We start from the raw sequence: 23,249 nt of genomic DNA on the forward strand, positions 1-23,249 counted from the left end.
CTGCCACTTCAGAACACCAAATAAAAGAAATAGTATCGTGATTTCCAGAAAAAAGTGTCACAGGAAAAGATCAGACCACTGCCTAGACATCTGTGGAAGAGCAGGACCACCAGCAACAAAAAACAAATCCCTGGACTAAATGTGGAAAAGCATATTCCTTTACACCCTTTCCCCAGCCTGAAGTGCAGCTACAAGTTACTCACCCAATTCTAGTTCCATTCTCATGAAATCAATGCTGGTTTGGCAGGGTGGCATTTGACTATTAACATAATGTGATTTAGAAGGACAATTATTCTTTAGTTCAAAATGGCTGTAACATTTCCAGTGCTGCTAAGACAGCAATACTGCCACTTCTTTTCTCTCCCCTTACTAACCACAGGTGAGTGTCTGTTGGTTTTCTGTGTGGTAAAACTCTACTGAGTTTTGGAAAGGCATGTGTCAGAACACATGTGCAGCCCAGCACAGTGCCCTGCAGAGCACACACTGCAGGGACATCAGGACAAGGGCAAGAACCCTTGGCTCACCACCCACTGTCACTGCACAACTGATGGCTTCCAAAGGATTGCAACAGCAGCACCCTTGTGGAACCTGAAAACATTGGCTCACATGCCCAACATGCAGACATCTGCAACAGCTTGGGGCAGCTCTGCTTCCTGGGAAATGTTTCTGCTGGAGATGTTTGTGGCACTTCACTTCATATGAGAGCAAACTGGAACATGTGACTGGTGTGAAAAGGCAGGAAAAAAAAAAGTATTCCATTTTGTCTCTACAAAGGTGACTGAAAATAGAGAAGTCCCTTTGATTTTAGGAAGCTGCATACTTTACAAATGGAAGTTGTAGTCTACCAAGGAAGACAATTCATGCACTTACCAATCTGTGAAATCTGCTCTTTTTTTTTCCCCTTTTCTGGTATCTGTTGTGGCTTTAACATTGGTTTTTAAATATGTCTAAAAGCCTAGGCCCGCACACAAGGCTTTCCAGCTGTTTAAGACACTTTGCAACAGTACATCCTTTTGCAGCACTACTCATGATCTGGTTTTCTTGCTCCAAGGTGCAAGAGTGGACCTCTCACAACCAATGGCAATTGGCTTTCAAATGACAAGTTGGTATGGGCAAGATATTCCCTGGCAAAGGAAAAAAAAAGTGTTAAAATAAACTTTGCCATGTACTTTACTGTTTCACAAGCAGCAATAATATAATATGCCATGAAGTATCACGTGTTATCAACCACAAGGAGGCAGAATGACACCATTTATGTGAACAAGGAGAACAACACAAAGAGTTTTCAACCCATCCTTGAAGGGAGTCAGTGAAGATAAATGCCATGTTGTCAGTTAAACTGCTAGATGTAGTATTCCAGATTCTTAAAATATATTTGAATTAGGAGATTAGTGTTCAGGTATTTAGAGCATCAAAAAGAATGGAGAAAAAGAAAATCTTCTCTCTGTAGTCTTGCACCTGAACATTACTTGAAATACCACTCAGGAGAGCAGTCTATGGGCTCTTCCTTCCAAAGAGTCTTCAGGCGCTGGCTCCAGGCAGCCAGCATCTCCTTCCTCTTCTCCTCAGAGACATTCTCTGGAGCATAACAGATGTGAGGTTCAAGCACTTTGACACCACAGAAGTGCATGATTCCATGCTGGATGCAAAACAAACAAAAAAAAAAGAGAAATGAATGCCTCAGGAAATATTTCCTCTTACTTTCATTTGAAGAACATGCAAGATTCAAGTCTGTTCTGTTTCTTTGACCCAATATCAGTCAGGTTCTCTAAACCTGTGCATTTATCAGGAGAAGGGAAGTAAATTGCTGTTAAACACGTAGGTTTGTCCTCTGTGGATGCTGTATGCTGTTCAATTTGCAAGGATAAGGGACAGTCTAAAGTTCTAAGTAGTACAAACTAAATTGTTTGGTTTGAACCTCCTCATATTGTTCCTGAACTGCAGTGTGTTTCATATCTACTTCCATGTTGTTTACTTGGATTTTTTTTTTTTTTTTTGCTTGGTTTGTTTTGGTTTTAAGCTTTTGTCTCTGGCTTAGCCATATGATCCTATATAAAGGCTAGTGCCTGTGGAAGTTCAGCTTGCCATTTTCTCTCTGTGTGTTTCTGAATTCAGAGTTGTTTCATGTTTTTGCCACATTTACTTGTGAGCTGTGCAGCTGGACAGCTCCTCAGGGGTGAGGAGCTGGTAACTGCAGTGGGGAGGAGATCATGGCATCCTTCACGAATTGGATGACCATGGGGAAGAGAAATCCTGCATGCTAGGGCTAAAGGAAATCCTGTAACAGCAGAGACACTGGAAAAGCTGACAGCAAAAGCTTTACACAGATTGCAAACTGGAGGAAGGGGGACAAAACAACTTTAAAACTCTGGACTTTTGAAGTAATCTCAAGATTTTAGAGCCCAGTTTATAACCTGCAGATGCTTGGAACAGGCGACTTAATTATTTCTTATTATGTTTTGTATAAAATAATCACTAAAAAAATTGTTGATAAATAGCTGGAATAGTAAAATTAAAGCAAACAGTAACCAATAATTCATATATTGTACCTGCATGGGCCATAGGAGATAGCGAATATCACCCCTGATTGCATACTTCTCTTTGCTTCCTCCCGTAGTGAAAGAAAACAAGGATAATTTGTCCTAGAATTAGGAAAGTGGTGCTTGAGTTAGACGTGTTTATATAAGAGTAGCTGTATACTTCCAAAGATATTTGGGGGCACCTGGACAGCATGAATGTCTAGAGGAGGGGGTGTCCATTTCCTTCCCAGATGTTCCAAGGACTGGCAGTTCTGTCATACAATGCCATACAATTACATCAATGGACTGAGTGTCTATGGTTTGGGCAGAGATGGGTTAAAAAGAAAACCAATTATGTGTCTGATACCCTTGTGTGGAGGAGGGCTGATCCTTTTTCTTCCTTATGCAACATTTGGAAAACTATACCTGGAAATCCCTCTGTTAATGTGAAAATCTCTATTCCTGTGCTCTCTCACTGCAGAAATTTTTTTGCTAAAGTCTCCCTTCAAACTTGGGCTTGTTTAACCACCATGTTTCTTCTGCTCCTGTGATTATGGTATTAGCCATGTGCTCAGCTTCTCTCATCTCAGCTTTAGCTTCTGAAATCAAGCTAACGTTTTTCCAGTGCAGTATCCCAAATGTCCTGAGACTGTCCTCCATCTGAAGCTGTGATCATTGGGGATTATGCCTATTTCTGTTAGCAAGGCAGCCATTTCTGAAACAAAGAAACTGAAATGTTTGAAAATGTTAAGAACATCAGAACTAAAGAGATTAAGTGAAATTAAGAGATGCAGTGAAATATGTGTGAAACTAATATGGATTGCTTTTTGATGCTGCATTTGTTACCAAATAAGATCTGTCAGAGATAGTAGGCCAGAATTTTCCAGGGATATTCCCAGTGCTTTGGGGAATCAAAAATGTATGATTTGACACCTAGAGATACTGCTCTTGCCAAATTAGTAGCTACAGAGAGGAAAAGGGTCAAAGTAGATAGTTGTGACAGAGGCTCATACTCTGAGTATTTCAGATCTTTGATTAAGCTTTATAGTTCAACTCCAACCTTTGACACCTAAAACCAGAACAGGACTTTGACACTTAGTGTATCGGTCATTACAGATAAGAAGAGTCCTACAGTGGTGGGAAGAGAGTAATTATTGGAAATGAGCTATTTTAAAATTTTTGCAAGCTGTATGCTACCACAGTACACTCTGATACTCCTAATAAATGATAAACCCCACACAGCAGGACAATAAAGATCTCTAGGAGATGGCATAAATATTTAAGAAATGCTTGTCTCCTTATTTTCTTACCTTCCAGACAGTGTGAAGAACCCAGAAAATAACTCAACATGTTACCAAACCAATATTTCAGAGCAGTGAAAAGTCAGAGCTCTAAGCAACTACAATGGAAAAGAATGAACAAGCCCCCATAGAACTTGGTGCAAGCCTTGACCTTAATAAAAAATTTCCAAAAACATACCTGGAGCAAACCACCATCATAAGCCTTTGACAAATCGTAAGCAAAGCCTTGGACCAAGACTCTGTCCATCCAGCCCTTCAGGATTGCAGGCATGTTGAACCAAAACAAGGGAAACTAGGCAAAGAGAAAATTACCTGGTTAGCACAGAGAGTCTGGGCCACCCTTAGGCCTGGTTTACAGGACTAATCCTGTCCTCTGAACCTGTTCAGATCCTGTATGTACCTTCTCCAGCTCTCTGTCAGCAGAGGCAGTAACTGTGCCTGGCAAAAGAAGCTGAAGTGCTTTCTGTTTGTGGTAACCTCAGGGCCAGACCTGAGCATCTACAGCACACCAACACTGTGGTGCATGTGAGGCCTTCCATCCAGAATAAAGTTGGAAAAGGATGAAGTAGGAGGGTGCCATTGAATTCAGATTTAAGACTATACAGAATCATGTCTCCTATGGCTGAAATGCAAAAGAATCAAAAATCTTATTAGCTGGATTGACATCTGGTGATGAGCTCTGATCTGACAGTCTGGTGACAAATCCAGGGGATCATAGGAAAGACTTCTTTTCAAACCCTGCTGACATCATAACCCCAAATCCAATACTGAGAAGAAAATGACTTCTTTAAGATTTGGACCTTTGTTTTCTAGATTTTCCAGTTAGCCCATGGGATTGCATCCAAAGCTGTCATATCCATGGCATGAATGGGCTCTTTCTTATACTTGGCTGCATCACTACCTCTAAACCTTTGTACACACTGCACACAGAGGAAGAAATTCTATAAACATGTAACGACATGTGGCTTAATGGTGAAATGGTGAAAACAAAATGGAAACTAGGCAACCACCACAGTAACTACAAGTGGTGAGTTTAGTCTGTAGCAAATTTTGAATTCCTTCATGATGTCCTTAGGAGGCTTTCTAAATTTCTTTTTTATTTTCTCCACCAGAACACACTAAACTCTTCATAGCATTTTACACATGGAAAGTAGAAGGCAACCACTTCCTTCAGGGGATGTCTTAAGGTTTTTATCTGGGAAGTGATAGTCAGTCTGAAAATGACAATGACTTACAGTGAAATGCTTAATTGAGATATGGCCCCGTCCTAAATTTAATCAAACCTTGGAGAGAAGAACATAGAAAGAGATGTCTAAGCCAACAGGGACACAAAGAAATGTAAGGCTACTACTTCCCTTCACAGTACTTTGGGATTTGCAAACACTGGGAACAGAGCTGGCATAGTGGAGAATAGAGATGGGTTGTAAAGCTCTGTCATCAATTGCCAGTAGTGCTTCTGCAAACCAGCAACAAATGAGAACAGTCTACTTGGGAAAACCCAATTCCCTGACTTCACTGGCTACTCCAGCTCCTTGACCAGGAAATAATCCTTCCCCTGCTTTCTGCCAGCCTGCCTGACATCCATGGTCACATATGTCTTTGTGCATCCATCAGGAAGTTTGGCCCAGTGTTGGGGAGCTCCTGGCATTGCTGTTGTTTCAACCTGCATCATTGTGCTACTCAGTTACTGGATTTGCTGCAATAATGACCCAGCTAATTGTAATACTGATCTGTAGTTTTTACTGTACCATTACCTAAAGTCAGCATCACAACTGAATTCTGTTTAAAATAATGACCTGGAAAATCAGCAGGTCTGCTTCCTGCACTTTCTTCTGCTCTTCAACCAGGTCTTTGGACAAAGCTCCTCTCTTGTAAGCTTCCCAGGTTTCCACACCATAATTGAAGGCTTCTGAGTTGTGCAGGTGACCTGTGGGTAGAAATGATCAGTCATTCCTTGCCCCCTGTGCAGTATCAGTGCCAGATAAGAGCTGAGTGCAGGCTGCCATTCACAGTTCTGAACTGGGTTACTGCTTTCCATTTTTCCTATGTTCTTGTCTTTGCTGGATATTCAGCACCATCCCAGGTGATGGTCACTTGATTTTAAAAAGGAGAGGAATGTAGGGTCTCAGAGTTCTGAAGCTTCACCTTCCTGCAGCAACACAGGAGGTGCAATATGAGGACCTAAGCTCGCCTCAGGACTCTGGGAATGCAGGTGGAAGATTTAAGAGAATGTTGGGAATTGTTCTGCCTCTGCCTTAGGGCTTCCTAAGGCCATCCTGCACTTGTAAGCACTATGAAGCTGCTTTCCAGCCTCTGAAACTGGGAAATTCATCAAGGGATGGGCAACCAGTACTGGCCAGCTCTACTGACTCCATGAGCAGATCATCAGTCTCTAGCAGGAGACAGGGGTAGTTGTAGCCTCGTGAACTCAACTCTAGCAAGCCCCAGAGTGGTATCTGAAGGCATTTCCTCTCCATGAGAAATGGACTTTAGAGGCTGATTATGGACACGTGCTAATGTGTTTCTTCCTCTCACTAGTCTCACTGTGATACAAAGGTCATGTTCAGGAGTGGCCCTGTAGAAATGCAGATGTCTGGTCATGAATAAGTTTCTCATTAATGAAAGAAGTTTCTCATTAATCTCTTGATTATCTGAGGGCTGGAGCACCTCTCCTATCAAGACAGACTGAGAGTTGGGGTTGTTCAGCATGGGGAAGATTTCAGGAGACTTTTTTCAGCCTTCTGATACCTGACAAGGGCCTTACAAGTCACTGTTTTTTGAGAGAGGCATATTTTGGCTGGGCTCACCAACAATGTCATTCCTTGTAGCTCTGGGCTCAAACTGCATGGGTACAAATCCGACACGGTGACGCTGCAGCCCTGCTTGGTCAGCTCTTCCACAGCAATCTTCAGCAAAGATCCATTGAAGGACTTGGGCTCTTGGTGTGCATAGACTATCAGGACTTTTTTCCCTGGAGGCAGAAAGAAAACCAGGAGACCATTTGGAATCTAGGAGGCAGGTGCAGAACAGCTGGTAGAGTTGGGGCTTGTTCCTGGTTCTTTCTGTAGTGTCTTTTCCCAAGGACACAGAAGCAGTGAAAGCAGAGTGGCAGTGGCAGCATTTGACTCCTGCTCAGCAGCAGCACTGAGTGACTCCTGAGGCACTGATTGCTGCCTGTGCCCAGCCCAGCAGTTCTGTGCTACACTGGGCTTTCCTAGGCGGAACTCAGTGCACAGAGGGGTTGTTCCATAGCAGGTCACACTGCCCTCCATCAGTAAACACTGTTCCTCCTAATGACTCAACAAGGAAATACTTTCTATGCTGTAGCAGTTGTTTATAGTTAACTAGAGAGCAAAATTTATAGGGCCTTTTGAAAGTGACAGGATCTGCAAAACATGCAGCTCCTGTTTCCTGATTGCCAAGGCAAAAATTCAGGCATCTCCTGATGTCAGTTTCTCTGGTGCACAGCGTCAGCCCGGAGTAACACCTTCCAAGTGACAGGCAAGTTTATGGTGTCACAGAAAACTAGTAGCAACTGAACTGAACATTTAATGAAACAACAGCTCATTTTCAACATAAATGTTAAGGGGTAATTATTTGGTGAGGGTGCACAGTGTCCATGAAATACAAGCTATGCAAAAAAGACCATTCAAACTTGAGGGTTGAAATGCCATCATAAATTCAACGTGTGTACAAACTTTTTAAATCTTTGTCTATATGTTATTCTGGAATATAAGAAGCAGTCATGTCTTTGCTGTTCCTACCAGCTCCCAGCAAACAGGGAGCTCTAGGGAGTGCCTGGAGATGGACAAGCTCCTCAAAGTGCTAAGTTTGATTCTGCAAAGCTGCCAGATTTCTTCCCTTTTGATAGAGATGAGGGTGCTTAGGCAGAGTGTTTTCAGAGACTGGTGTTTTGCAAGGCATCTCTTACTGAGGTAATTTCAGTCGTCTGGAAAAGTAAGACCTCAGTGTCCCAACTTAACACTGCTGGGGCACCATCCCTGAGGTGCCCAGCGGCCACCCTGGAGCGAGCAGCATTTTCATCCGGATTTGCTCTTACCTGCCATTGCTGGGGAGCTTCACTCTTGATAATCGGGTACTGCCTGAGAACTCAAGTGAGAGATTTGCTGGTGAGAAACATCAGGACCAGGAGCGGGGAGAATCGCTGTGTTTATCCCGCCGCTCCCGGTCCCGTGCCGCCCTCTGGAGAGCGGCTCCAGAGCGGCCCCAGCGCCAGCCCGGCTGCCCTTACCTGCTCCTCGGGGCCCAGAGCACACCTGCGGCGGGGCTGGGAGCGGCCCTTCATAAAATCACTGAATATCCGGAGCTGGAAGGCACCCACAAGGATCACCGAGTCCAACTCTTCCGGGCGGCCCGGCCCTAGGGCAGCGCCAGCGCTGGGCGGGATCGGCGCCGCCCGCAGCCACGGCTCCGGCTTCTTTTCCCTCTGAATCTGGTTTCATTTGACACCACACAGTTGTAGCTCTTGTACTGTGAGCGGCAGCGAAGGGTCAGTCCGTGCTCTTCTCCCCTGTCCGCTGGTGATTCTGTGGGCTTGCAGGGTGTGCCGGCCGAACCACCCCTTTCCTGGACTGTTCTTCGGGAGCGATCTGTTTTCCGAAACCGCTCTGTACTTTCAATCCTTCCCAGTGCTCTTCTCTGCCCCTGTATCATTTCTTGAAGCAAGGGAACCAGCTCTATGCATAGTTTTCACACTGTGGACCTGTCTTGCATATACCCAATAATCTGATGATTTTCTGCTCTGTGGTGCATATAATTCCTGATGTAAAATTTGTACTTTTTTGACTGCTATGGAGCATTGAGCTGGTGAGTGTGTGAAATTATCTGTCATAATTAGAAAAATTTACTCCTGTGTGGTGATAGTCAGCTCAAAGCCCTTTATTTTAAAAGTGAACCCAATCTAGTTGTTTTGTCTTCCATAAGCATCTCTTAAGGTTCACAGGGAGTAAAAATAACTTTCACTTGTCTAACCTCCTGAGCAGCATTCAGAGCACTGTGCTGGTCTTAGTTCTCATAGAGGTTAGAAACAACCCTTATGCTCTATGAACGACTTACCTATTGGAGGAATTTGGCACAGGTTTGTAGCCTAAATACTATTCTTCAGATATATTGTAGGTACACTTCCCTGCTGCTATCTAAAATACTTTTTACTCTTTATTTGTAGCCCCAAACTCTCTAAAGATTAATAACTTTCATTCCCTGAAAATCTAATCAAGAAAGTTGATAAAAATTTATTTTCTATTGATTTTCTTGGGGCAAGCATTGGACGCATAGCAAAGCAGGTTGGAAATACTTTTTTTTTTTAATAGCTGCAGTATTTACTTGTTGGTCTACCTATTTAGAAAGCTTATGAATTGGATTTAATTCTGTCTTCAACTTGAGGGGAACAAAACACCCATTCTTAAGAATGACCCCACATCAAACTGCAAGTTGTTGGTTCTGGAGTGGGTACATCATCAGTTCTTGTTGAAGCTGTTTCACTGCAGAAAAATACTTTATGTTTTAGTGAAGGAAAATAGAGAAAGTGATCATCATTTTATTACTTAGGCACTGGGATGACCTTGGAACGGGAAAGCTTCAGTCTTTATGTCAAGAATTGCTGAAACATTTAACGTGCAACAGCAGATGAGTGCTGTAGTGATGCATTGCAGAAGGTGAGAGTCATCCAGGTTCTTGTTCATAAATCCCTTGGGGAGGATTAGAGGAAAAGAACACTGAGTGATTGCTAAAGAAATTCTTCCTAATGTCAAGTCTGAACCCATCCTGGTGCAGCTTTGAACCATTCCCACTGTCATTGGATCCGGGAGGGAGAAGCTCAGCACTTCCATCCAAACACTCTGAAACAGCCGGGTTGGTTGTTTCAAGGCAGTAAAGAGTTGAGTCATAAACACATATTTCTTCAGCAATTGAACTAGATGAAAGTTTCTCCCTCCTACTTTATCAGATGACATAGCACACAATGTTGTGGTGCACAATAGCTGTTGTATAAATTCATGTGGAAATACTAATACTGTATTTGTGTGTACGTGTGCATTTTCTTCTATACAAATTCCATACTGTGGGTTAGAGTGCAAGGGATGGCATCTTAGAAAAAAAAGTCATTAGGATAAATGAAATATATTAGGATATAACTGCGCAGGAACTGTTCTTACGCCTTTTCCTAGGATTGATACGACGTTTACAGTACATCAATGCTTTAAGGCGCTGTGTATCTAAAGGATATTTGTGTTGCCCTCTACCGCCCAGTGTGAGGATTTACCCTCACAGCAGAAGTGAAGCCTCTGCCACGGGATGAGCATTTATTCCCTAGTGCAAATTCCGCCCCAGACAAAATGTTTTAAAAACCTTTGCTGCCAGTGATAATAAATAGCAAGGAAATCGATGCTAACAAACCATTAGTGTGAGAGAAATCCTATTTCAGATTTGTTTTCCGTGACTTTCGCAGAGAACACAGCCACTGCAGGAACAGTTCTAACCGGTCATTACTGTGGTTCTGCACTGAAAAGGAAGAAAAAAGGAGAAACTGAGAAATAATATCCAACAGAAAATACGTCTTGCCCCCCATACACGTCACAATAACAGTGTAGCTATTCCTAGGCTTGTTTTGTCATGTAATAAAGATGACAGCCACCCTTGTATTGATCTTTCTCCTTAGAGCAGAAAGGTTGATGGGCTTGTGTAACAGAAAGGAAGGAAGGATGGACAGACGGACAGACTGTGGGACTAACAGCCTCTCACTGTGACCTGTTTTCTTCTCAGCCTTTCTGTATGGTGATGAGCAACAGAAATTGGAAATGGTAACCTCTGGGGTTAAATCTGTAATACACTCTCTAAATCAAAAGCAAACCAGGAACAGGGATAATGTCCAAGAAAACATCTCTTATCAGTTGTTTAGCTTATTTTTAAACTTTGTAATGTTAAATATTTTACACTATGAAATGATATAAATTAAATATCTATCTAAGGCTTTTACCTGTTTGAAACTGAATTGCAGCTTTTGCTAGCAGATCTTTGCCAGGGTGTAAGAGGACTAGTTCAGTCAAATACAAATTTGTTACTTTCAAATTTTTAATTCCTTCTGTAATTTTTGATTGAGGAGTCTGGCCTGAGACACTCTTTTGAAGAGAGGCAGAAGTTTCAAATCTGACTATGAATTCAGTCTTTGTCTGTAAAGGACAGCATATCTAGGATTTGTCTTTGCACCTGAATAATGAGAATCTTTGCGTAATGTGAGTGTCTTTCTTTGCCCCATTTGTGATAATAAAAGGCAATAGGAAGTGTCTGCATTCTTCCTCAACTACTGGTGGAATACTCAATGTAAACATAGAGTGAAATTAATATTGACTGGTACTTAAAGAGGCAATAAATAAGCAGTTTAATTTCTGGGCAAGGTACTTTATAGACTATTTGAACTGAGAATGAAAATACACTAGCTATGATATTAAAGAACTTTAATACACCTGAGCATTGTTTTTTGAGAAGGTATTTTAAAATCTGCTGATATTCTACAAATCTACCTATCTGACTTTGAACAAGTTTGAAACACAGTTTTAAAGATTGTGGGCTTTTTCAGGAGAGAGGTGAAGAAGGGACTAAGCAGATTTTCTATGCCAATAATTCTTCCCTTCTATGAAACAAAAACTTGGGAGACCTGTTTCAATAGTCATTGCACTTCAAAATTGCTTTCTATCCCCAGTGTAAGGTTTGCATTTGTCTGTTGTGGAGAAAAGACCATGCATTGTGTTGGCATTCTGCTGTAGTGTGTTCTTAAGTTTGTTAGTTTGCTCCCCCCATTTTCTGTATTAAATGGTTTCTTCCTTTCCCAGGACCCTGTCAGTTAGGTTGCTATGGAAATAAAACTGCTCCTCCCCTAGTTTCTCTTATAAAGTGAAAGTTGTTTCCTCCTTAGGCTCAGTCAATCACTCCTTTTCTCCTCCCAGGTTTCGAGAATTTTCTTTTCTCTGGGAGTTATGGTTGGCTGTAGCCCCAGAGCCCCTCCTATGATTTATAACAGTTGGTTACTTTGGTATATCAGTTATGTTTCGTACCTCCAAATATGTATTTCTATTGGATAGCCAGGTTTCCCTGCCTTCTTCCCCCCTTTTCCCTTAAAACCCTCTCCTGCCCCCTGTTCGGGGCCATTTGCTGGGTGTTTCCCCTCCTTGTTAGTTCTTCTGTAATAAACCGACAGTTTACCCCCAGCAAGTGGTCGCCTCCTAATTCGTCTCTCACCGCGCTGCTCCGAGCTATCACCCAGCCCAGCCCGAGGCCAAGACGCCGAAGGGAGCTGCTTTCTGATGCGCAGGGGCCCTGGCCTTCGCCCCTCACCAGATAGCCAGATTCCAGGGCCGTAGACGCCCCCGCGCAGCATTCTGTTCTCATATTCAAGCTGATGCTTCTTTGGACTTGAAAAGTGATGCTGGAAAGAAGCCCAGCTACAGCCTGAAGTCTGTTATGGTGAGGGATAACAATCCTATACAGCTGATCAGCCGTAGAGAGGCAGCAGAACGTACCTAAGGTGCTGCCCCTGGTGAGTCCCATGACATGTGTGGCATTATGTATTTCAGAAGCAACTAATTTTAGATATTATTTCCAAAGGAATTTTTACAGGTTCCTCTCACATGCTAGAGTACTAGCCTGAAACATAGGCTGACAGGTGACTTGCAAAGGCCATGGGGAGAAAAGCCAGGGAAATGAAGAGGGAGCACCCACTTGCTGAGTGTGCCATGACCTCATCCTGACAGTTGTTTATGGGACAGACCCATGACAGTAACTTGGTGATTGCTTTGCAGTTACTGTTGAGCTCCTCATTGACTTGGAATCAAGCTATGATATGGGATCAAGTCCTGTACAGGAGCACACCATCCCATGAGCTGAGCTCTAGCCATCCTGATAAAAGAGTCATCAAAGAAAAATTGTTTGAACACACAGTACCCTGCCCAGGCTTAGGATTAACACCTGGCACTGGAAATAGTGAGCAGCTCAGTGACAACTGGCTTTAAAAGAAATCCAGCTGTTTAGCCAGAGCTCAAAAGAATAATGTTATGCAGAGGACATAATCTGGGGGTAGGCCCCTCTGGATTTCCACCAAAACCAGACTGTCTAAGGCTTCAGTAGGAGCAAAGCAACATCTCATTTTCTTTAGTGCCCTGACACCAGCTAACTGAGCCTGTTGTGAGCGACAGAACAGCCAGGACGGCGCCTGCCCTGCCGGAGCCCGGCTGGGGGTGCTGGAGAGCCGAGAACGGCACCATGAGATGCTTTGAGCTCCTTGAGCTGCGCGGAGCAGCAGATCCACCCCCGTACCAGGGTGTTTTCTCCCTTGTCTGGGTAGTTGCAAAGCAAATAGGGAATTCAAAATCTTTCTTGTGTTTGCCAGGTGTGGCTCTGCTGAGCAGATATTTTGTTGCTTCCACCATCCTTTCTTGGTCCATTTTATATGAACCAAGATAAAGAATCTAGATACCTTGGTTTCACCTGTACGTTTAACAGTTTACTCGTAGAACCGATACTGTCGTCATAGTACTTGATACAAACGAAGGGTAATGATTTATGTTTGATGGGTAGGCAAACTGATGCTTAGAGACTAAGAAAGACTTGACAAAAAAATACAATTCCCTCCAACCTGCCTATGGACAAAATTTCAATCCTTTAAACTGTATGCTATCCAATCTGTTATGCTCAAGATCTGCCAGGAGAAAACTTTCTGACTTAGGATTTGACCTGGAATTTTATAGGTAATGATTGTATAGCGTTAAACACAGGGAAAATCCCTGGAGCCAGAGCTGGGATCCAAACTCCTCTCTGCACTACCAGGGCCAGCCAGCAGGCCACAGCCGTGCTGTGCAAGAGCTGCTGCTGCCTGAGCTCTCTTCTGCCGGTGGGAGTCTCTCCAGCACGGAGCTGCTCTGACTCCCCCCTGTCCTCACCTCCTGCTCTTCTACAGTTTCGCGGCTGAGGTGCCCTGAAGTACGAAACCTGTGATAAAATTCTCTCCAGGGAGACAGGGTTTCAATTCCAGTCTTAATCATTGGGCTATAACATAGAAGGGGAAAAATAAAATAATCAGCACGTGCACGCTTGGGAAAAGATAAGTGCCGACTTCTGTGTATGGGAGTGGAGACCTGTTGGTAGTTGTCCCCCTGGGATGTACCAAAATGGTTGGAGAAGCAGATGATTCAAGACATTTTCCTGATATCACTTGTTTTTGCATTACTGTGGGCTAGCTGCAGATAATCTGACTTTCTGTGGCTCTGGGACTCCTGAGCCCGAAGCCTCTTTGCCAGGGTGTCTGTGTTGGCCCTTCTCTCTCAGTCCATGGACCCTGTGCAGGCTGCAGCCAGCAAAGGGCTGCCCTGGGAGGAACTGGGGTTTGGTTGGTGGCCCTCTGGAAAATGACTGCTTGCATCCCAACTTCTTAGCCCCTGCCAGGTCAGGGCCCGAGTGCCGCCATGCGCTGCTTATAGGCTGTGATTCTTTCAGACAAATACTAGGTTTATAAGTTGATATGGTTTATAACAATGTAAGCCTTTGCCGGGCTGCAGTGTTACTGTGTCTCATAGCTACTACTGCCCCCTTGGGATTCCAGTCATCAGAGGTGTGCAAGGGTAATACTTGCAGAAATGTAACCAGTACCCATGTATGCCTCCTCCCCATGCAGGGAAGGGAGGAAGGCATTCCCACACAAGGAGGTGTTCCTACAGTATACTACAGAAGCTAGTTTGGGAAGCTGCCCTGAAGGGTAGATGTTACAGCTTTACAGAATGACCAATACAATGTTTTGGCAATTGACCGAGTGGAGGTTAGAGCAATTCCAAATTACATATTCATACAAGTTGTTATTAATTCAATGATTTCCTTGTGTTTTAGGAGTTCTGCTTTGAGAAATATTACATTTGTTGCTGTAATATGAACTAAAATTCACACAACTCAGGGTGCCCCATTGCTTTAGATTGCTTCTAGCTTGGTCTTCATGAAAGAGTTGGCAGAGACTTGTGTGTGGCTCAGAAGGGTCTGTCCCAGGCACTAAGGGGCATTAGTCATACAGCTGTATGCATACTTCTCTCTTTTCATGTTGCTGTGGGCTATCCCCATTTGCTCCCAGACCTCCCACGCAAAAGGCACAAGCACAAAGTTACTTCCCTGCAGCACCCTAACTAGCAGTGCAGATCCAGCACTGCTGACATAGAGAGAGCCCTCACATTTGAGAATTACTTCCTTGCCACACATCTGTGCTGCCCAGCCCCTTCCCCTCCCCCTCTTTGCTACCTGCACTATTGCAAACCCCAAGAGCAATGAGCAGAGCTGAGAAATCCCCCAAATTCAGTTATCCGTGCAGCTACTCAGCATGACTCTCACAGCACTCAACATGTGCATTGCTTCCTCCATTGGGTTTTTTGACCTTTTCTGTGGCCTGTTGTCATCTAGCATCCTGTGTTCACACCACCTCACAAGCCAAAATAGTTTGTTCTGGATTAATTTCTGTGGTTCAGGGTTCAACCTGACGAGTAATGTAGCAGCAGTCAAAGCTTACAGAAAAACCCCAAGTAGAAAATTGAAAGAGATAAGTTCCTTTCCCACTCCACCCTCTGCAAACTCAAATGATCAACCTAGAGGATTCTCCATACATTTTTGGATAAAGAGACATCATAGCCTTCTTTTTCTACCTTTGAATTGCTCTGTCCCATAACAGAATCCCTCACTACTGCAGTTTTACCCCGTGGGAAGATAACATAGCAAGGTATGTGTAATCTCTTCCCATCCTTGAACTACTGCAATGATAGCACAATTGTTCCTGGAAAAGTGTACATTAGTGTTTGTGATAGTGAATGCACAAATATGAAAAATTATTGTGGTTTAGAGGTAGGACAGTCAAGGGAATGTATGCAAGCTGGGGAAGTAAGAACAACTAATTTCTTCCACTGACAATCTCCTTGGCCATGGGAAAGTAGCACAGACTCCTGTTTTGAGCAGTCATTCACTCAAGTTCATTTATCTTGATTATTTGGATGCCTATCTTGAAGCAGATGAGGTGGGAGCACCAAAGGGCCACTCAGCCCTTGTATCAGCATAGTCTTTAGAGAACCCTTGGCAGCAGGAACTCATGGGAGCAAGTTTGAGTTGAACTCTCAGAAACAAAAAGCTACTTTTGAAAGAAGGACTTTAAGGCTAAGGTTATGAAAATGCTGGTTATCATGAATGCTGATTTCAAAAGGTCAGCTAGTGCCCAAGATGAGTGTTCCAGGAGTGAGGGGAGGAAGGGCGTCTCCCCTGCTGCTGCTGCTGTTTCTCTGGGGAATCACAGCCCACAAGTGACATGAATGCTGACAGCATCCTGCCCCCCTGCTTGAACAGGGGCCAAGGGTGATGAAGCTTGGATGCACTCTGCTCAAGAATACCTTTGCTGTGACCGAATGTTGCTGCACAACAGAGCTGTAAATTGTGGCGGTGGTTTAGAGCTGATCTTAGGAGGCCTTGCTGCCATGCAATAGGGTTATCTCTTCAAACCAAGGTTGTTTTAACTGTAAGAAAGGATAGGAAAATATAAACAGAAATATGAGAGAAATGAGAACAAGAACGTGCACTACACTACATGTTCCTGGGCTGTAGTAAATGAGTCATGGAATTGAATTTAAAAAAATAATAAGAGAATAGGAACCTCTGTGTGTAAATAGTCATCTGCTTTATTAGTGATAGAATAGTATTTAAACAGGAATGTTTAGTCTGGGACTAACAGAAACCAATTTTTTCCCTTCTTTTTCTACCAAAATCTTTAACCAAGATGTGCATACACTGCTCTCTTTCAAACATCTCTGTTTCATGGCAGACTTCAAACTTTTTACTGCATCTGTTGCAGAACAGGCAGATTTGGATGTAATAGAATACATAACCTGATGGTTTATGGATCACAATTGGATTTCCCTGAGCATTGCTCCAACAATATCATAGAACAAACATTGAACTGCTTGCATAATCTTGTAGGTGTCGGTGGTTTTGTTGCAGAGGCATTTAGTCAAACGATTCTCCCCAGCAATGTGTTTTGGAGCACAGTGGTGTTTTCAGGCCTGCTGGAAACATGCCAGGCTTCTGCTGAGCCTCACATGTAATGGGGCATGACTTAGATTAAGGCTGTGTGAATGTATTGCCTTCAGTGTTCACTTATTGTAATGGTTTCATCCCTTATGATGCAGTGACTAATGTCTTTATTTGCATGGACATGGCATGTAATGCTCCTAAAACTCTTCGTACAGTTTCTGATGAGGGCTGATACTTGACTTTCCAATGCTCATGTCCTCTCCTCATGACATTGCTTCTGGATTGTCTTGTTCTCAAAGACAGATTTCAATTTCATTTTGATTGCCATATCCAGCCTCCTAGCTTGACTTGCCACCCTGGAGCAGTGTAAAACCTAAAATCATTCTTTCACTTTGTTGAAAGGTCTCTAGACAAGAATGACACTGTGATAGTTCTTTTTTGTAGTACATGGCATCTATTATTTCCTTTCTCATTTGCACAACACAATTGTATTTTGGAAAACTGCCTGCTTACAATTACATGCTGGGATTTATATAAAAGATTATGAAAATAGCATTTGTTTGAAGCAGATGTTGGACTTCATGCTTGTGCATGCCTCCAGGATCTGTGTGTGTGAGCACCTTGCTAACAATTTTTTTTACCCATACCATCCTACTCAGCAGCTGTACTGAACAGTTGTACTGTTCACTTTCCTTTAAACCCTGCTGAGATCTTTTCTTGGGGTGGAGAATTTGTGTGATGAGAAGGAAATGGCAGTGGTCTAGTCAGATGTCTAGACCGCATCATTTTTTCCTGGCCCCCTGCAGAATGTAGAGGTGAGGGCTGAGTAGATGAATGATTTTAGGCTGAAGGTGTGTTACTAACATACTAACCCCTCTGTGCTACAGGACATATTGTGTAAAGGGAGAGCTGGCTCAGAGCCAGCAGCATCTAAAAAATGCAGAAATCATGTGCTGCCATGTGTTAGGGGTGCTGCTCAGGAAGGTTTCCTCTGGCTTCCCCTAGAGTTAGAAAGACACATGCAGAGCCAAGGGCTGACCTGCAGCTCGTGCAAGTTTGGACTTTGGGCTTTGATGATTAACTCTGTTTTTCCTAGAGCCCAGGACTGTGCAGTATCATGTGCCAAACTGTACTTATAATTTTGGTTCTTAAATGAAAAATGTGGGTGTGTGGAGGGAAATGATTGTATGTAAATGATGTCATGCAATGTGAAAGAAGAGAAAGTGAGCCTTTGTTTCCCTCTGTATGTGATTTTCCAAATAGAGCAACCTTTGCTACATTCAGATAGTGTAGAGGACTAACAGGAAAACAGCTGTCAGCATGAAAACCAAGAACAAATCTTCTGTAGGATCCTGAATCAAAACTAAATAACTTGCATGAAAATAAGACTGTGAGTCTTGGATGTAAATCTTCACTATTGATAATAAAATAAATATTTTTTTGTCAACAGAAAGGCTCATCTTAAACTGGGTACAAGTCTTTACTTAATCTTAACATTTGTAGGGTACAAAGTTTAAGCACTCAGCTGAGTTACCTCAGTATGTAATGTCAGGTTTTATTACTTGATAACCTGTGTTTATAAAGCAAACCTATGCAGTCCAAGATGCCATTTCTGTTACCTGCATAAATATCTTAAATTTTACTGGCAGTTCCTAATGTCAGAATTTTAAGAGGGCCCGGATTAGCATTAATTAGAATAGCTGACAGTTACTTCAGACAATCTAAGTACAGCTGCAATTACAGCCACCTCCTCTATAAAAGTGAAGCCAAAAGATTTTAACCCAGTTTTTAATGAAGTTACATCTCTGTGTCTGTATTCCAAAACTCTACCTTGGAAATGAAGCCATATTCAGAAAAAGTCTCATATCTTTAGCTCATGTTTGCAATGTGAAAGGAAGGATGAGGTGAATTTCTTGGGATTTGAATTGCTACTGTTGTTAAATCTAAGAGGAACCTAGTGACAGAACTTCAGCAGACTTACTTCCCCAGTAGGTGCATCTGTAGGATTTGATCAATGGAACACTAATAAATAATATTAGGATTCTTGGCAGTTTTCTCTGTTACAGCACAAACAGACATCTCACAATCTCTGTCAGTCAACACTTTTATGGAGGAGTTGTTATAGAGGAGTTGAGATCAGGTCTGTTCTATAGCGTCTTTTCCATGTAACTACCATGCAGGGAAAAAAAAAGGCACTCAGAAAAAGACAAAAGCTTTTCAAAGTACCTGCCTTAATACTGAACCCTGTGAATGAAAAGCCTGTGAAGTTTTTGATTGCATCAAACTGCAGCCCTGAAGAATTGATTGCATCAAACTGCAGCCTGATTCTGCAGCTTCTCACTTTACAATGCTGGCTTGGAAGAGCTCTTGCAGGAAAAGCTTGTGAAAAAGGAGAAATTGTTTAAAAGTCCTGTCCTTCCTTTCTTCCTTCCTTTGTTGGACTGCTGTGGAGGTGTCTAAGTCCTGCTGAATACTTTGGGGTTTGTTTGACTTTGTATTTGCCTTGCTGAGGGTTACGCAGAAGGACTCTGAAGAGAATAGGCTTTGAGCTCACTTAGAAAATGCAACAAAAATGGTGAAGGCTGCATGAAGGGATTAAAAAGGGTCAGATCCTGAGCAGTCTGGCAGCCATGTAGAAGCTGGTCCCAGTGTAACAGTAGTCTGGTATCTTAGCATACAAGCTTTTGAAAAGGAAGTTTTGAGAGAAAGCAAATGGACCACATACATAATGAAATTACATTATGAGTAACAAAAGTACTACCAGGCCTGTGGGCCTCCCTTTCTCCAGGATCTGTTTGAGCCTTCATTTCCTTGTAACTGTATTCTGTGACTGGGCATTGTTTCATTTTCATGCCTGTTTAGAAAGCCTTTCCCTTTTTGGTGGCCCAGACTGCCTCACACACAGACAGTGCCACGATGTCCCCTGTGGCGACTTACAACACGTTGGCCAGGAGCAGCCCAGTGCCAGTACTAGCCCAAGGATGTCAAGGCTGGGTAGAGGTAGACAAAGATGGAAGAATTGGAAAATGAAATTAGGTGGAGCTTAGGAAAGCCTTCAGATGCTCTTGGGGCAACAGAAGAATGGTGGAAGCAATTGCTGCTGTTTGCCTGATGGTTGCTGCCTCTCTGAGTATACCCATCCCTTCATCAGTCTCTTGCCTTGCTTTCCAGGGGTTTGAACAAGACAAAATTGGTCACTTGAATATCTTTCCTGAACCATATGGATAGCATTTTTCCTTTGAATTCTTCAGAAATTGAGTGAAGCTGTAGAGTTCTGATTTTACTATTTGTATATTTCCTGCAAGTGCTCCCTGGGCCCAGCATGGTCCCAGCAATGGGATTCTGTGTCGCCTTTTCCAACAGGCAGAGAATTAGCCACACTTGTATTGTGATTTTAATCTAAATTCCTGAGAAAAGGCCAAGATCCATAATTTCACCTCAAAAATCTGAACGGGTACATCATGCTGTCTTGTATCAATTTTACTGCCTTCTTGTTCTATTGCTTTAGAAGAACTTTGCCTGATTACAGAGGTATTTCCTAGTAACTGAGCAAATCTCAAGTTTACTGATGAGTGTGAAGTCTTCCTGCCTTGAAACATGACCCCTCTGGGTTGGAATGGCTGAGTTCTGAGAAGAGAAAGGAAAAGATAAAAAGGATGATCTCTTAAGAAATTCATTTGTGGTTTGAAGGAATTCTAGAAGTGTGTGGGGAAATAAACAGGAGATGAAACCTAAACCAAAACTCTAATAATTTATTTTGAAACCAAATTTTAAAAAAACCAAAAAGATCCTAAAATCTCATAATGTCCCTTTATTAACGGCTAACACTATCTTCTAGTGAATTTTCGAAGTGTTCTTTTAAAAAGTTAAACCAGTATGGTTTCCTCTTGATCTTTCTTGAGCTCAACTTGTGACTGTTACTAGGAGGAAGTCGGCTGCTGATGTTTTGCATGAAGTTATACTATACTGCTGATATGTAACAATTTACACAAATTGAACTTCTGCCAATTACTTCTGTGCTCACCATAAGTAGCTGATCAGAAATAGGATAATGGTGTACTGATGGGCTGCCTTTGATGGATGATTGTTTAGTTTTTGGGTTTTGTTTTTTCCACAAATGCAGTGTGCTAAGAAATTTTCATTGAACTGTCTGTAATTAATTCAATTTAATATCAAGGGTTAGATTTGTAGATGCTACTCTAGTCCTTTTTAGACCTGCCTGGAAAAACACTATGACAGAGAAGCTCATTATATACTCATGATTTTTCCCATCAAGGGAAGTCCCCACTTGATGGTGAAGCAAATCAAGACCCACCTCTTGTTTGGAGGCATGGAAAAAAATTTGCCCTTTGGTATACTGGCTCCAGGAAAATCCTTATTCCTCCCAGTCTTCCTGCATAGTTATGGGGTTGGGTATATTACAGCTGTTACAGAAGGCACCTCTTGCCTTGTTGCTTCAGGTGTGTGCCAGGTACAGTTTCATACCCAAGTCTCCACTGAGATAGTATGTAAGATTAAAATCAGCACATCTCTCCAGCCACATAAATTTGGCTTAATTTTTTGCGAACTTATTTTCCTTTTAGTCCCCGCATATATGTGCATATGCCTATATTTACATGAAAAGCATGTACTCTCATATATAATAAAAGTAAAGGACAGAGTATAAGGCCTGCACAAAAGCACAGAATTACATTTTTTTCCTTCCAAAATAGAATTTTTTCTAAATATTTTCTATTAGCAAATGCAGCAAAGATGAGGTCGCCATTTTCACTAAATTTATATCATGAATATTTCCAAAAGATCCAAATGCTTAATACACTGACTGTGTATAAAATTTTAAAAACTTGAACTGGAATCAGTGCCTTCCTACTAATTTTGTGACCTTGGACCTTTCCTGGCTGCTTGCTGGACTCCCAGATGCTTTTTACAGAGAGGGTTTTTCCTCCATCTAGACCTGTAGTTCTTCAGTTTTTTATTTGTAGGGCTTACATGATTTCCTTTCTAAACATATCCTTTCCCTCTCTCACATTATTAGAAAATTTAATTTCATGCAAGACTCAATAGCCAGTGTTTTTTGTAATATTGCAAATATATAGTAAGGTAAAGTTGTTATGTACATTTAGGATTTTCCTGGCAAAGCTGAAAGTAATCATCTCAGGTTTATGAAGTCCCATTCTTTATCAAGGATCTAATGGTTTGCCAAATGTACAGGAAGATGATAAATAATATTAATGTGCTGAATGATGGTATCCAGTCAGCCAGAGAAAAAAGTTCTGAATGAAACTACACTTCAATTTTATTTCAGGTTGATTTAAATGGGAATGTGTAACTAACGGTTTGAGTTGACCACCACTCTGACTTTTACAGCCAACATTACCAAAACTGACAGAAGATCCCTGATGTGTTTTCACTCCTTCACAGGGCAGCAGAACAGTGTTTTCAGCTCATTGTTCCTGAAGGGAGATTGCCTTGGACACAAGAGTGCTCCTGTGCAGGTCCCAGCCCTGTGCTTGATAGCTCCCATGCAGGCATGAATGAGATCCAAGGCTGTGGTATGGAATTGTTCAGGAACGGTTGGTTTCGCTGTGAACTGGGCTCTCAAGCAAGAGGAACATATTCTACCAACATTTTCTGGTAACCCACAGCACCCACATCCTCTGCAAGTGAGAAGCAATAGGTAGCAAGGATGATAAAGGACCTGTGTATGCTCCCTGCAGCTCACAGGTCACGATGAGGTTATTCATGATGGAAAACTCCTAAATGCTAGCACTCAGCCCCCAGTGCAGGGCAACCACTCTTTCCCTCACCTACAATTTTTCTTTGAAAAGCACATTAAAGGTTACAAACAAAATTTTATATTTGTTTTATGATATCTGAATTACTCCACTGGCACAGTATTTGCTATTACTGTACTCAGGTGAAAAATAAATTGTTCCTGCATTAGGCTTGACACAATGATGAAACAAGTTGCCCAGAACTATTCAGAGGAAGTCTATGGCAAAACAACTTCAGATATCTTGCAAGTGTCACAAATTTGAGATCACCTTTAATCATTTTTTGCTTTCGTCCAGGTTTTGAGTGAGTGGTGGTAGAATGACAGCAAAATGCAATGTTGTAAAGAGAAGTTTCTCAGGGACTAGTCAATAAACTGATGACAGCAAAGAAAATACAAGAGGCCCTGCTGTGGAAGGTTTTGTTTTCATTCTGTGTGCTAGGAGGAATCTGCTTCCTGGTTAGTGTGTAGAAATTGTGTGGTGTTTCTTTAAATAGCTGTCATTATCTGGTGCGTTTCCCGATCTGAAGTGATTTGAAAATCACTGTGGCCCTTCTACCACAAGTAGATGAACTGATGTTTGTATCAATAGAAAACACT

General features: G+C 42.3%; 1 protein-coding gene across 1 annotated transcript; it reads right to left on the reverse strand.

Annotated features, from left to right (window-relative positions):
- Window positions 1–1,464: 1,464 nt before the first annotated feature.
- On the reverse strand, window positions 1,465–7,926 carry LOC135443200 (ribosyldihydronicotinamide dehydrogenase [quinone]-like). Its single transcript, XM_064703427.1, is given in 7 exon segments — window positions 1,465–1,639; window positions 2,550–2,642; window positions 3,999–4,112; window positions 5,617–5,747; window positions 6,628–6,669; window positions 6,672–6,791; window positions 7,881–7,926. Coding segments are annotated over 7 exon segments (681 nt in total). The 5' UTR covers window positions 7,888–7,926; the 3' UTR covers window position 1,465.
- Between the last annotated feature and the right edge of the window lie 15,323 nt (window positions 7,927–23,249).

The sequence above is a fragment of the Zonotrichia leucophrys genome, chromosome 2, assembly GCF_028769735.1.
Source record: "Zonotrichia leucophrys gambelii isolate GWCS_2022_RI chromosome 2, RI_Zleu_2.0, whole genome shotgun sequence".
Classification (NCBI taxonomy): Eukaryota; Metazoa; Chordata; class Aves; order Passeriformes; family Passerellidae; genus Zonotrichia; species Zonotrichia leucophrys.